The sequence below is a fragment of the Sparus aurata genome, chromosome 16, assembly GCF_900880675.1.
Source record: "Sparus aurata chromosome 16, fSpaAur1.1, whole genome shotgun sequence".
In the NCBI taxonomy this organism is placed as follows: Eukaryota; Metazoa; Chordata; class Actinopteri; order Spariformes; family Sparidae; genus Sparus; species Sparus aurata.
In genome coordinates, this window is record NC_044202.1 from 5,776,871 (window position 1) to 5,791,574 (window position 14,704).

At 42.8% G+C, this 14,704-nt stretch overlaps 2 protein-coding genes across 2 annotated transcripts; both read right to left on the minus strand.

Moving 5' to 3' along the window:
* Window positions 1–373: 373 nt before the first annotated feature.
* On the minus strand, window positions 374–7,067 carry fbxo30a (F-box protein 30a). Its single transcript, XM_030391712.1, has 3 exons — window positions 6,844–7,067; window positions 3,877–5,951; window positions 374–3,619 (listed from the first exon to the last, which is right to left on the minus strand). The coding sequence occupies exons 2-3, from the start codon at window positions 5,887–5,889 to the stop codon at window positions 3,416–3,418; spliced, it is 2,217 nt and encodes a 738-aa protein (XP_030247572.1). The 5' UTR covers window positions 5,890–5,951; window positions 6,844–7,067; the 3' UTR covers window positions 374–3,415.
* A 723-nt stretch (window positions 7,068–7,790) lies between these two features.
* On the minus strand, window positions 7,791–14,345 carry LOC115566206 (alpha-tectorin). Its single transcript, XM_030391973.1, has 9 exons — window positions 13,684–14,345; window positions 12,851–12,939; window positions 12,625–12,729; window positions 10,223–10,383; window positions 10,000–10,135; window positions 9,350–9,444; window positions 8,583–8,751; window positions 8,258–8,372; window positions 7,791–8,122 (listed from the first exon to the last, which is right to left on the minus strand). The coding sequence occupies exons 1-9, from the start codon at window positions 13,769–13,771 to the stop codon at window positions 7,947–7,949; spliced, it is 1,134 nt and encodes a 377-aa protein (XP_030247833.1). The 5' UTR covers window positions 13,772–14,345; the 3' UTR covers window positions 7,791–7,946.
* Between the last annotated feature and the right edge of the window lie 359 nt (window positions 14,346–14,704).

Genomic DNA, 14,704 nt, shown 5'->3' on the forward strand with positions numbered 1-14,704 from the left:
TACCACATCACATTTAAGTTCCTAAAACTCTTGTAAGCCTGGGGAAAAAAAATGAGCATGTGTACTTTTTGCTCCTTTTTAGATTAGCCTGTTGAAGACCCAGAAGGATTAAATGGTTGCATTTTTTTCTGGGAACTCTATTCCAGTATGCAGATAATACCACTTTTCCTTTGAATGTATTATCCTGTATCTGAACTAAATACAGATGTGACAGTGCACACAACTAGAAAGTCAACTTTTTTTTTTTTCTTGAACAGGAAGCACTGCTTACTATCTCAAGCATCTCCAAAAAGAAAACCAAACATGCTGATTATATCAAGATTTCTGACTTTTAGTCACATCGAGAACGGTTGCAATAATAGGACAAATGATCCACATTTAAAAACTGAGCCTCTTTATTAAAATGCTTCAAAAGTCAAACAAATGAAGCTGGCATATTGTGGTGAAAAATACACTTCAGCACGAGTGAAAACAAAACTTAAAATGCTGATGAAAGTGTTTACACACTCCAGGTGCCTGCAAAGACCGCATTACTAAAAAAAAAAAAAAAAAGGTGTGCTGAAAATAAAATGTCTCACTTTTATATGAAGACCGATTTTAATGCTCGGGTCATCCTTTAAACCTGAAGAATGACGGCATGTGATCAGAGTAAAAAAAAAATTGTAACAGTTGATATGAAAATGCTCCGTGCCTGAGAGATAAACCGAGTACATGAGTTTGGAAAACAGACTGACACTTTTTTTTTTTTTCTTTTTCAAATACATCAAACTCACATGCAAAACATGAGGGAGGAAAAGATTCCCGCTACGTGAGCAAAGACGATCCCTCAGCACAATGATTACAAATTTTACAGTACATGCCTTCATGTGCAAATCAATTCAAATACAAATCTAGACATTAGAGGCAGATTCTTCTTTCCAAATAAAAGTACCAGTACAAAAAAAAACCAAATAAACCAAACATAAATTGGGATTTATACGTTTAAAAATACAGCTTAGTTCTGAAATCGCTGGGGCTTTACATCAAACTCAAATATAAAAAAAATCAACAAAATCACACTTTTCTCAAAGGAATACCCATTTTGTACTTTTCTGCGACATTTTCAACCAATTTCCTTTCCGCGTCATAAAAAAAAAATCATACGCCTTTTTCTCAAAAGGGATCAGAAAATCTGTTTCTGTGTTAGACCTCTTAATCCAAACTAAAACAGTCTGATCAGTCCATTAAAACAGCTTTTTTTTTTTTTTTTGTTATAAACACGACCCTGACAGGTGACAAACTCAAACATTTCATTAGTCCAGCACTGCAACACACACACCGTTATGTTATAATACTGAGTGGTACACCAGTCAGTTCTAATACCCCAAAATAATCAAGTAGCTGACAAGTCGCCGCGTCGTTACGTGCTATTCTGCCGTCTACGCACGAGCAACAAATCTTCGAGCTACAACCCTGAGGCGCCAACCACATTTGAACACAGTGTACACGCAACCGTGATAAATAATGACGATGAACATAATTAGTGACGCTCGTTACTGGAGGGGAAGCGTGTGTCCGCTGTATTTCTTAACACCTGGCCTGCAGGGTCACATGAGGTCTGGCGCTGACTCTTCTGCTCACTGATGGAGTCTAATAATAACTGAGTACATTCATCGTTTTAATTGCTACATGTTTTTTTTTATTTTTTTATATAAAAAAACAGCCCACAAACAATTGCTGGTTACCTGTAAAAACAGCTGGTAGAACAGTCAAACCACAAGTCAACCAACAGCTAAAAATGTGAATAGTGTTTTTCATCTCCCACCTGACTAACGCGCCAGCCCATTAGTCTGAAGTGAGGTTAAGAATAGAGGATGGACCACCTTTTGTGACGCATGTAACCTGCCAAACCACAAAACACACTATCATTTAAAAACACCACAGATGACGATGATGATGACGGTGAAACTTCTTGTGCTGGTGAACAAAAACACCCACAGTGAATTCAGTATGACCATCCTGTAAAGATGGCAAACATTGTGCACAGCTACCACAGATGTTTGGTCAGTCTTAGGCCCAGTCCGCACGTACACGGGTATTTTTGGAAACCGGTCTTTAAAAGCTGAAACAATCTCTGTCCAGACGAGTGTTTAGGCATTGTTGCATTGTCTGTCCATTCACGTACAACAGGAGGCAGATTGTCTATCCCTATTACAGCCTATATGTTACAGGTATTGGGGGGGTGATTTGCGGTACTTTTCGAAATGTTGAGCATCTAGCAGCTGTTACAGGATTTTATTTTGGCGCGGGTTACAACAGGGTACTTGGCCCGATTTAGAGGCATGCTCACGGCGCATTAACATACAGACACGGATGCTTTGCTTTCTGAGAAGAATGCCATTCCTGCTGAAATGCTTCGGGTCCGGCGAGTCAAGGGATTCGAATGAGGCTATGTGTCGACTTTGCTGTAAAAAGATAATGCCGTCTATCCCTTTATTTGGGCGGGACAATAAAACAGTAAAAAACACTGTCAGCAGCTATTTTTGTCCCCCTCTTCCTTGACTGTATTTTAGTGTTTTCTTCTCGTTGAATATAGATACTAAGCCCGTGGCATCCATTCCTTCCAATGTACAAACTCAAATACTCCACAATATCGTAACACAATGATGCTACACACCAACAACACCCAATTAGGAAGCAAAAGTGTCCGTCCGTGTCACCGTTTCCAAAAATCTCTGCTTTAGCCCCGAGTTTCTAAATATCTTCATCCTGGAAGGAGTGTACAAAAGGCTAAAACACATAGAAAAGGCTATGTTTAAACAAATACCTGTGTACGTGTGGACAGGAACTTAACAAGTAGAATTAAAGCCTTGAAATCTACGAGCTCTAAGTGGTGGTCACTCTAGGTATCAGGAGAAGATAGACAACCGTGCACGATACCAGTAAGCTGTTCCGGCTAGAAGCAGCAGAGAAATCTCACTCAACAGTCTGTTTTAGAACAACCTTATGACTAGAAAATCAAGTTTCATAAGTTAAGGCTCTACTCTTCTTACCTCCAATGTAGCACAGTACTGACTTCTGATATAAAAATAAAAAAGATTCTACATCAAAACATCCGATTATTTACACAACGTCAGAGTAGATGAGGGAACAGCTTCAGTACACTGGTATTAATAAACCCGTCAGAGGGGAAGATACGAGGCTACAGAGCACGTCATTCTCCACGCAATAATAAATCGGCCATGTTTTACTGATGGGTGAGGATTTCTTTCCCGCTGTGAAGCGAAGAGCGTTCAACCAGGAGTTTTCTATCGTTTTGAGGCTGGAAGAGACTCGTGTCTGTAAACACTGGAGGACGATGCACGTGTATTAGAGTTCTAATGGTCTCGGAGATGTCCAGAAGATGATTTCATCTTTGAAAAAAAAAACAAAACACTTATGCTACTGGTTTGAGAACTGAACGTAAACACCTTCCCTCTTTTGTGAGCTCTCTGGTGAAACACATGCACGGCAGAGGGATCGCCTCTTCCCGACGGGTGATCGTATTGAACTTGCACTTCTTGAGGTGGTCGGCCATGCTGGCGATGTTGGCAAACTTCCACTCGTTCACCGTACCGAAAGCTGTGCTGAATCTCCACACCTGATTGACAAACGAAAGAGAATCGATTTGCTATTATTAATAATCATATAATTCAATAAGTGGCTGCAACTTGCAAAAGTGTTACACTTGCTTGGGAAACGACTGAAACAATAAAACACTTAACAGAAATGGTTGGCGTCTACATCTATCTCTATCCAACAAGCACCTCTAAGGAACTTAATCAGAGACCAGGAAATTCTCTTACACTTACATTTTTTAAGTTAAACTGATGTTTTAAATAGGAAAAAATGACTTACCTTGTCGGTGATCTGCCATGAAGGAGTGCCGTCAGCACGCGGTTTCTTCTCCCACAGCAAGACGACCATGCCACGCATCTGCAGCAGGCTGGCACACACATCCCTCATTGTGCGGGACACTCTGGATAGTTGGCACAAGCTAAAGCTGTCCAGGAAGCTTGCTACATGTTGCAACACCTCGAATGGAAGATTGCTAAATAGATCGTACTGAGAGCCAAAGCGGCGGGGCTTTCTGTGAAGGTTGTCCCCAGTTCTTAAGGGCAAACCAGGCTGGACCCCGAACGAGCCGAGGTGCCTGTCGTGGATGATTCTGAAGCCCTGCACAGACGGGCAGAATCGTCTTTGGGAGTAGGTGCAGCCGTAGTAGGCCAAGGGGCAGCGTTGCTCCATCCAGCCGTTGAGTCCGGCATGAATATCCCCGTGAACGTTTTTAAAATGAGACGAGAACTCGTCCCGCCGAAACAGCTGCCCACACACGAATGTGAACATGGAGCGCTGCTTTGTTTGGTATCGGGCCACACATTCGAGCACCAGGTCCAGCCGGAGTGTGTGGAAGGGGCTTGGATTGGAGAGCTGTGGGCTGGCGTGATCGCAGGCTGAGGCTGAAGCGATATCTCCAACCATGGTGTTGGTTGCAAGAATGGCTGAGGGGAAGGAGAAAGTCTGAGTACCAAAGTCAATGTGGTAGCCGTCGACAAACCGGCTGTCTGAGATCCCTCTGCCTCCCGGAGAGTCGCCGAGGCAAAAGAGCAAAGCTGCAGTGATGAGATCGATGCCATGGAGGCCCATGGGGTCGTCCGTTACCTCCAGGTCAGACGTGTCAACTGCCTTGTCCTCCATCTTTGCTCGAAACAAGTAGGGGTCTGACAGCAGAGCTCGACGCCCATTAAATGTAAACATACTTATTCCTCTGAGCACTTCTACATTCTGTAGTTTACGCTCCAAACACCTATACCTGAGTTCAGTAGGTAAGTGTTGTAAGAAGTTATTTCTCATGTGATCAGACAGCAGGAATGGCATTGGAGGTGAAAGTTGTGCTTGTTGAGGCACAGGGCGTTCCAGTGCTATAACAGGCATGTAATCCTGAGGCATCTCTGGCCACACTGGGTTGGAATCATTTATTGGCTCCTCGATAACATCTTCCTTCTCCTCGAAAAACAACTCTACAAAATCATTTTCTTCTACCCAGCCAATACCATCCTCTTCTCCATCTGTCCCCACTGCACAATCCACTCCACCTACTGCTCCAAGCTCACATTCTGAATCAGAGTCACTACCTTGCATATCTACATTCTTTCCGCCATCAGCAACATAAACATTATGACTATCACCATTTTCTCCATTGTGGAGGGCTCCGTTCTTGTCAGCCTTTTCCCCGTTTAAATTACCAACAATTGCACCAATATCCTTGGAATTAGAGAGGATGTCCAAGGCCACTGCTAAACTTCTGCTCGTCTCCACCGAGGCTCTATACAACTCATTGTAGGGCTCATCTTCCATTTCCATTGTCCCATTGCCTAACACTGTCTCTGGCAGACTTGATGCTGTGGCCATTTTGTCACTTTCATCTGGCTCCTTGACTCCATTCTTTGACACAGTGGTCGTAACCCTCAGCGACTCTAACAACATCCTCTGATCCTGCAGGGCCAAGGCCATGTCTAACTGCTCCACCTCATCAAAGTCTTTGCTCAAGTTTTCATAGGACTTGCGATCAGAGTAGCTCACAGGCCAGCGATTCCACTCCATAGTACAACATACTATACTGGCCGGGCACGTCTCAAGGTGCTGCGCCATCTTGATTCTTGGAATAGTGAACGGGCAGCCAAATCCACTGTTAAGGCACGGCAGCCGTTCATATGGACACAGCAGGCGGTGTTCGTCTAGTTTGCACGAGTGAAAAACCGCCCCACATACAAGAGGACAGCCGATGAGGTCGCAGGAAACACCCGTCTCTGGTCTAACCATGCATCTTCTGTTGATGCACTTAAGGCAGTGGGAGTGGAGGGTCTCCATTTTTAGTGTGTTGATCCTTGCCCAAGTGGGTCTGGCGGGGAACAGGGGTGACGGGTTCAACCCTGGAACAAAGTCAGAGGGGAAGAAATGTATTTCGCAAGTCTTAGGTAGCCACAGTAACAACATTGTTTTTAAGGAAGCACATGGAGCAGTCGGCTGGAACAGAACATGCTGGTGTAACATTATCCAACAGACATTAATGCAACCCTCCAACATAACACATTCCTTCAGCCTATTCCTTAAGTTAGTCTCACAGGTGTTTACTAATCTTTAGGCTGTTCAGTAACATTTCACAACCCCCATCTTAGGTTTCGTGGTGACACTGGTTCCTCCAGGATTTCTGGGCAAACCTGACCTCTCACCTTTCAGCTCTGCATACTGACCTTAATGGAGCTTGGGGACAAGTTGGAGTCTCAATATATTATGCAAACTGCTTGCTCATAAGCAGGAAAGGTGGCCCAAGGAAAATGCATCTGAATAATTAGCCTGGGGATTATTTGGTTGTGTTAGTTTTGCAAAGGGACTTATAGGATAATGAGTGCTTGCTAAAGTGACACAACCGGCATTTTAAAAAGACTCACATCAATGCCAAGCTACACAGAAGAGCTATTGTTTGAGTCTTTACAGCAATGACCAGCAACAGTTAGCTAAATTACGCAAGCATAGCTGGCAGGATGGCAAAGAGCTAAAAACAAACAGCCGGATCAAATAGTTTTAACAATTATGCTTAAAAGTTGCAGTTTCGTCGCCGATAATGTCGCCATCGTCTATTTGCCTACAATAAGCTATTTCCACGAAAACATCTCAACATAAAAGTGTGAACTGACAAGTGACAAAACTTTTAAGTAAAACAAAAGAACAACAACAACAACAACAACATGGCCAGCCTGTTAGCATTAGCAGCTACACTTCGTTAGCCTAGCTTAGCCTGAGTAGCTTCTAGAAACTGCTTACCCGAGTTTCGGGGCTCTCCGGGGGTTTGGTGTCACTACTTATTAAATTAAATCGGCTCCGTCGACATCAAGCAACGCGGAAACTACAGCGACATGATCACAGTGTTAAATGTCTAAGTCTTCTTATGATATGAACTGGCTGCAGCTGGTTCTCCGGCTATGAGTCCTTCGTTGGTCTGAGTCGGTCGGCATTTGTGTTGATCCTGGAGTGGGACGCCGCAGCACTGCGTCCTCACGTCACCTCAGACGTCATCACGTCATCCCGGTCATATTTAGGTTTATGGACGCAGGCCTATGAGAGCACTGAAATAGACAAGAGGGGGAATACCCTGAGCTGAGGGCACTGGAGTTTAACTTTTAACCACTCCTGAGGTGTCTGTGCTGTTAAGTTTTATTAACTACAGGAAACTCAAATTATTGACAAACACATACTGGATAAAATAATAGTGGTTTAAGTAGCAAGACTGTTGATGATATATCGTTTTCTCCATATTAATCCCATTTAAAAGTGCAAAACTCACACTGACTATACCCGTCAAAGCATGAAACAGCATATTTCTCTGCGCCACAGTCTAAAAGTATTAATAACACACCAGTGAGTCACACTGTTGACTCAGTGACATGCTCCTTCATTAACACAAACACGGGGAGTGTGGTTCCTTTTGTGTGAATCCGCAAGTAAAATGGTCCCCAGCAACTTTATTATTTACTATAAACTATCCACCATGACCTTTAATAAATTAAAGTGAACGGGTTTGGGACTAAGTGCAGACACACACTGTTCTTATTTATAATAACCATCGCTAATAAATGGTAATTGTAGAGCTAATCAACCTTCCCTGTTAACAAACAATGAAATACTTTACAAACCATTTATCAAGCAACTGTAAAGGCTGGAAAACAGTTTTCCATCATTCAGAAAAAAATCAGTGACAACACTAAAGAGACTTTTATTATTTAAGTTGATTTCCTACAATTTTAGAAAGGAAGCAATTCTATGAAAAGAAACAAGACTTTCATATTTATTATAAATGTTTAAATCATGTACATGTTATGTATTTGTGTGGTCATTTCTTTGCCCAAGAAGGTCCCAGATTCCCTGATTCATGAGGCCACCTCTGAGATGTGGTGAATGTTGGACAGGGTGAGCTGTGCCTCTCGCGCCGGGTAGAAACGCCTGGAGCGAAGCCACAGCCTCCCGAACACTCCTGTGATCAGCAGCAAGACGACCAGCAGCCCCCCGAGGACAAAGGTCGCCACGGGAGGGACTCCGCCTGCATCTGAGGACAAAGGTTTACACGATTTACATATGAACCAAGTATGCTTATCTAGAATCTTTAAGCTTTGAAGATTTAAAAGCTAAAGCTTGAATATCCAGCTGAGTTACAGAGGCTACACAAAAGGTGAAAACATACTCAGATTAGGCTTTTCACTGTTGTGTAATAGCCGTCTTATTGGTCCATAAGACACTGTATGGGACAGAGGGACATCTCTCCGTGTCCTCATCAATCCATCTTCACTGGAGCAGTTCTGTTTGGCGAAGAGATGAGTAAAGCATTAAAGAGAGAGGGGTCAGGCAGTTCACATTCGAAATGAGGACCCCGCTAACTACAAGCTCATGTGGCTGTAAAACATTTCCAGACTCATGGGGGTCTATATTAAGGACATAAGCTGCACATATAGTAGGCCACTTGTCTGGACTAGCCTCTGACTGCCAGTTGGAGGAATGAGCTCACTCACAGGCTGGCACAGCCCAACGCCGTTGTGGCAGATCTGGACGTTGCAGTGGAGGAAGACGTTGGTGTAAGAGCCGCCGACAAACTTGAACATTTGTATCCTGAACGTGGCCTCCGGACCCTCGCCGTTCTTCAGCACGCTCAGGGTCTGTTTGTTTGACAACACCGGGCAGCTACGGGGGGGGGGAGACAAAGAAGCAGTCAGGGCGGCCTGGTGGTGGTAGTGAGATTTAAATCTATAATGAAATACTGTACTCTACGGGAGCAGATGTCAGCTCATGTGATGAAGTGCAAAGCTAAGAAATAATGTCAACACTCCCCGAGCGAGAGACAGATTTGTTTGAGTATTTTCTTTTCCCCCCGGCATTTCATTGCCCTGCTGTTGCTAACAGTACCAAATACTGCCTGGTTGTCAAGGACATGCGCAGCTGTTGAACTGAAACGCATATGGCCTCTCAGACAGCGGTCACATGACCTGCCTCTGAGAGCTGTTGTCTGGCCCTCGCTCTCTAAGCAACAAATTCTCTTATTTCAGATTTCAACAGAGCTCCCTTAAGAGGACTTAGAGCTGTTTGCAAGTGTGGTGAAACAACAGGGCCTGACAGCTTTCCACAAGCAGGTTTCAACACGCCATCTATCAAATATCTTGTGCAAGATGGGAGTCTTGACCTATATGTATTCTTACTTTGTATAAGTTTTAGGCTTCCCCAGCGTAAACCTCAATTTTTTTCCTTTTGCTCTTATTATAAAATAAACTCAAACTGCTCTGACCTGTCACTGATGAAGGTGTACTGGATGTTGCTGTAAGGATCGCTGGTCGGTGTCGCCCAGCATCTCTCTATCCGCAGCATCAGGTGAGCAGGTATCTACGAAAACAGACGGACAGGGTTGGTTAGGAGTCGAGTCACACAATTAATGCACTTCCACACTATGACAAAAAATGATGATTCACAGTATGTAAACAACAGCCGGACACAGAGGGTTGTGACAACACTCAAATTACTGTCTGGTCATGGGTGGAGTGTTGTTGGATTTCCAACATCTCTTGGAACATCCTGCCAAAACAACATCTTGCTCAAGATCATGTAACACGCATAAGCGTATCCCAAAATAACTGTCAATAGTGAGTACACAGAATACAACGTCTTAGATTAATACTGATATCAAAACATTTGGTCACAAATATTGTAATATTTGATTTTTGTCATCCAGTCCTTGCATTTATGACGTGCTTTTGAGGAGATTTCCAAATATCAAGATTTAACTCTGTATCACGATGCAGCTTTAAAATACAGCAATATAATTTTAAGGCCATGTCACCGAGCTCTAGCTCAGCATACACAATGATCAGGTCAGTGTGAGGTGTAGGCATGAAGTTTAAATAAACACAGTAATGTTCCTTGTCTGTGACGATCATTTACCATGAAAACTTTCACAAAGATGTCGTCCTCCAGCGTCAGCGACGGCACGGTGGTCCATCGGTCCTCAAAGGCTTCGTCCTTGTACAGCAACATTGACACTGAAAAGTTCCCGTCCTCTGTGTTCAGAGTGATGGGTCTGTAGAGAGAACACGATTAAAGAGGGAATTACATTTCCTCATCAGTTCAGCAGTAAATCTGCTTTATTTTATAAAGGAACACTTACTTAACATCAACTCTGATCATGTTTTCTCCGTTTGGCTGTTGGACCATGTAGTTGATGGGGTAGCGGCACACAAATGTTATGTTGATGTAGTTTCTTGTTATGACGTCTGAATCGTTGTTGTGTATAGTGTTTATGAACATGATGTGCGTGTCATCTGATGCCTGAGGAGGGAAAGAAAAATGGAAAAGTCAGTGGAAAAACAATCAAGTATGAGATGATTTTCTTTTTCTGTATTTTGTCCCCCAATTAAGACATAATAAATATGTGAACATTTGATTTTGACAGTTTCACAGAAAATTTGGTTTCTACCTCTGATAGAAAAAAAATCTTCCTGGCCTTCCTTAACATAATAAAAATATAATTATACATTATTGGGTTAACTGTATTTCTGGTTTGTAAAGCACCTTATTCTTAAGGTAAGTATTTGACATTAGTGCTGCAAGTAAAAAATTATTTCATTATCAATTTATCTGATTAACTGAATCTTTACTCTGTATGTTTTAGTTTACTTCAATGTATGACAGAGAAAAGCAACAAATTGTCACATTTATGAACCTGAAACAATCAAATGTTAGTGAAAAATGTGATAAATGATTAATTGATTGATCAAAATACCTGCAGATTTAATTTCTTACGATCGATTATGCAGTTAATTGACTAATTGTTGCACCTCTACTTGAATTACAGCACAAAAGTCCAGGATAAATGACAGTAAGTCCCCTGTACACTGTATGTGTGAATGTGGGCAACATGACGCATACGAATGACGTGACGTAAGATGGACTGAGAGCGCCGCCGTAATTTCCAGTTGTGAGACTCACATTAAAACGCAACAGGAGCCATTGAGGTTCCTTTACGTAACCTCTCCCTCCCTGTGCTGTAGCCTCTACAGTCATCATCCTCTCACACTGTAAATGTGAGCGACGCTGCTCAATATTCATCCGTTGGCAGCTGACGTAGGAGAAACCATAAAATGTGGACGGGTGAAAAGGTTGCGTTCAAAGTTTGTCTGGGCTCCCGCTGAGCACAGATGGCGGCTTCTGTAGCCACTGAGCAGGATGAATTGCCACTCGAGACATCTTTTACTGCCTCTGTGTAAACACACCACCCACCCCTCCACCATGAGCACCACTGAGGTCTCCGGAGGAGGAGCAGGTCTTCATGACTGGCAGTTGCACTTATCACTGTCTCACAAACCATCACCGAAACACGAGCAAGGACGGCTTCATGTTTCAATAAAAATGTCTGACCTTAAAACCCAACAATTCATTCACCCTTTTCTCTGACGGCTGGTTTAAAAACGTTGGAAGTTCAAGGTGAAAGCAAGATTGACAGCTCTGGCATTCTTCTTCTTTGGCAACAGTCACCTAATCCGGAGCAGGCTTACTTTCCTCAGCCGCTGCGAGCAAAAACCTTGTAAAAACTGCTGAGGTGGAGAAGTGGGAGATTTCCTCCCAGCAGAAAGCTCTTTTAACCTTTCGCTTGCTTTACAAGGAAAAAAAAAAAATGCATTCCAAGCAAACAATTCAAGGACACTTGTGGAGCTGAAGTAGGGATTTAAACCTCGCCGAAGCTTAAATCCTTGAGAGTGGCTGGATTAAAATAACGAGGGAGCTGGTTGGCCAATGATTTAGGGCCTTCCTATTCATTGAACATCAACAAATAATCATCATTTCCATGTAAATCCTGATAATTTAGAACTGCAAGGCCATTCAGGGTCCCCTTCCTGCCCTGAATAAGGTCCCGCGCTGTTGTAGGCAAAAGGAACAACGCCGTCCTTCTCTTTTGACATACACGCCACACCCCCCCACCCCTTTCCTTTCTCTTCACTCCTTGTATGTATGTGCCTTTCTCTGTTCATCTTATTATTCTTTGCTATGAGCTAATTCCATGTGAACACAGAGCCTCACAGTCCACATTTACGTCACAGATTGGGGGGGAAACAGTGGCATGAGAGTCTGGTTTAATTCAAGCTATTCTTACTGCTATTTAAATGTAATTCCAGTGATTGATTTACTAAATAAGGCTGATGTTTAATGCTTAAAAAGATCTTTGTGACTGTATTGTTGACCTTCTTTAAAAAATCAATTAATGCAGGGTTAAAATGGGTGCAGGATTATTCTTTAATTGAGGATTTGGCTCCCTGCGTTACAAAAAAGGATCCTGATTGGGCGACCAGTTCCCACAACAACCGCAGACATCGTAAAATAGCTGATTTATTATGATGGGGATCGTATTAGTTCAAAATTGGTAGTTTGTCTTCATATCTTTTGTTCTGAGTTCTTCTCAATGTCTGGGTTCACGTGCAACGTTTGATTAGTTCGACTCCCGCAGACACGTCCCGACTAACAAGTCCTCACTGACTTTAATGCAAATGTCGAGCCAAAGATCAGAGGTGATACCATTATGGTGCCGCAGTCGGAGAGGTTCGTCTTTATGCTGAAAACGTAGTCGTCTCCGACCTCGACGCCGCGGCACTCCGGGTCATTCAAATGCAAATCCCAAACCTAAACATGAAACGGACAATACAGGAAAAATCAGTTGCGGGGAAAAATCGCACTGCAAACAATTTAGGATATCGGTGTGTGGGAATGTCAAAGCTTTTGAGTTTTGCTGCCGCTCACTTACTCGAACTGGAGGCACTTTGTTGAGGAAAAAAGCGCTGGGGATAACAACCTCCATATGGTCGTTTGTACAGATGACAGTTTCATTGAGCTCTAATAGAACGAAGATGAGAACAGATTATTTTAACTACTAGCACAAAAATAATTGTTTCAGAGAGTCAACATTTGTCCTACTACACTCCAAACACAAATATTTCCATTAATTTGTGTATGATTTCACAATTTTATGTTAATTCTTGGATGAATCCATATATTTAACATGCAAAATCTAAAAGTCAGTGGTGGAAAGAAACATTCATTAAAGTACTGTAGTATCTCTACCTTTTCTGCTCCTTTATGCTTCTGCTCAGCTACATTTCCGTATAATTTTTACTCTACATCTTTTATCTGACTGCCGAAGTTCGTTTGCAAAATGAGATTTTACACACAAAATACCAGATAGTACATCAAGTAGTTGAAATCAGCTTATTAAATTAAAATGAATGATTACGATGTAATGTGTAACTGAAGTCTGACGGGTCATTCTGCTGCATGAGTATGAATACTCTTGATACTTCTGACCTTGCATTTAGTAAGATTTTGAATAATGTGCAATTGTATTTTGTATCTATTTCAAATGCATAATATCATATGTGACTGCAGCTGATGTGACAGAAACTGGCAACACCTGGAATGGTTTACTCTAAGTATTTGGAGAACACTACCAAGCCCCTGCAAACAAGCTAAACAAATAATTGTCAATATGAAAAATCTCTCTCTAATGACTCCTTTTAAAAATCAGTTAGTTTGACACTTGACCTTTGGTTCCTGCTCGTGTGATGTGAGGTGTGAGCTCACCCTCCTCCTCGGGCTCCAGATACACTGCCGAGGTGACCATCCTCGTGGTGAACAGTAACCAGGCAAAAACCACACTGGCAGGTGCCATCTTCCAAGGATTGTCCCTCCGGTTGCTTTTAGCTCAGCCACTCCACTACCTCTACCTCTTGGCCCTTTTTTCCCCCTGAAACTCTGTGAATCTCCCGGGGAACTCGCTGTCACCACAAGACGTAGTACCCCTCTCTCGCTCCAACCCTCGAAACACGGCTCTAATGAACTGGGAGCCTCCCTCTGGCCTTAAAACACCAGCCTGAATGATGTTCCCACCAACAATGAGATTCCGCACATGAATAGGGGGAACTGAGGGGAGTCCAAGGTAACACGTATGTTACCGCCTACTGCGGTGATGTCCTCTTAGTAAACATCTTACAACTGTTTCTTACTACAGGGAGCAACAAGACGGCTGGTAACCATGTAAAGAGGAACAACAGAGCTGAGGCTGGCCCTCTTTGTTGTCTACGTCTTTTGTCCGGACATTTTAAAATCTTTACTGGTGCGGGAATCCCAGTCAGTCAGGCGAATAGAAAAGTCATTACCAGTCAAGGGCAATTCAGTCACCGTGCCAAAGACCTGTGAGTGTACATGTGTGGTGGAACAGACCATAAAATACTTCAGCACGCAAACACAAGGAAGGAAAGATTGTTCTGATCACATTTAAATGAGCTTTGAAACAGAAGAAATGGAATAAAACAGCCACATGTCCTCTGAGATTGTCGGGACAATCCGCGAGTCGCAATATAAGAGAAAGATTAGACCATTTCCACTCTTTTATGGGTTTAATTTACAAGATTAGTTTCCAAGACACTGAATCTTGCGCTGTTTTTGTCTTGCAAATAAGACAGGCGTAAGTGTCGGGCTGAACTGTCTGGCATTGTTTTAGCAGACAAATAGCTTAAAGAAGATCGTCTGCTGGGCGAAAATCTCTCACTCTTCTGTTGTAAAGGTCAATGGCCTCCTTCCTGCTTCCAATCTTTACTACACA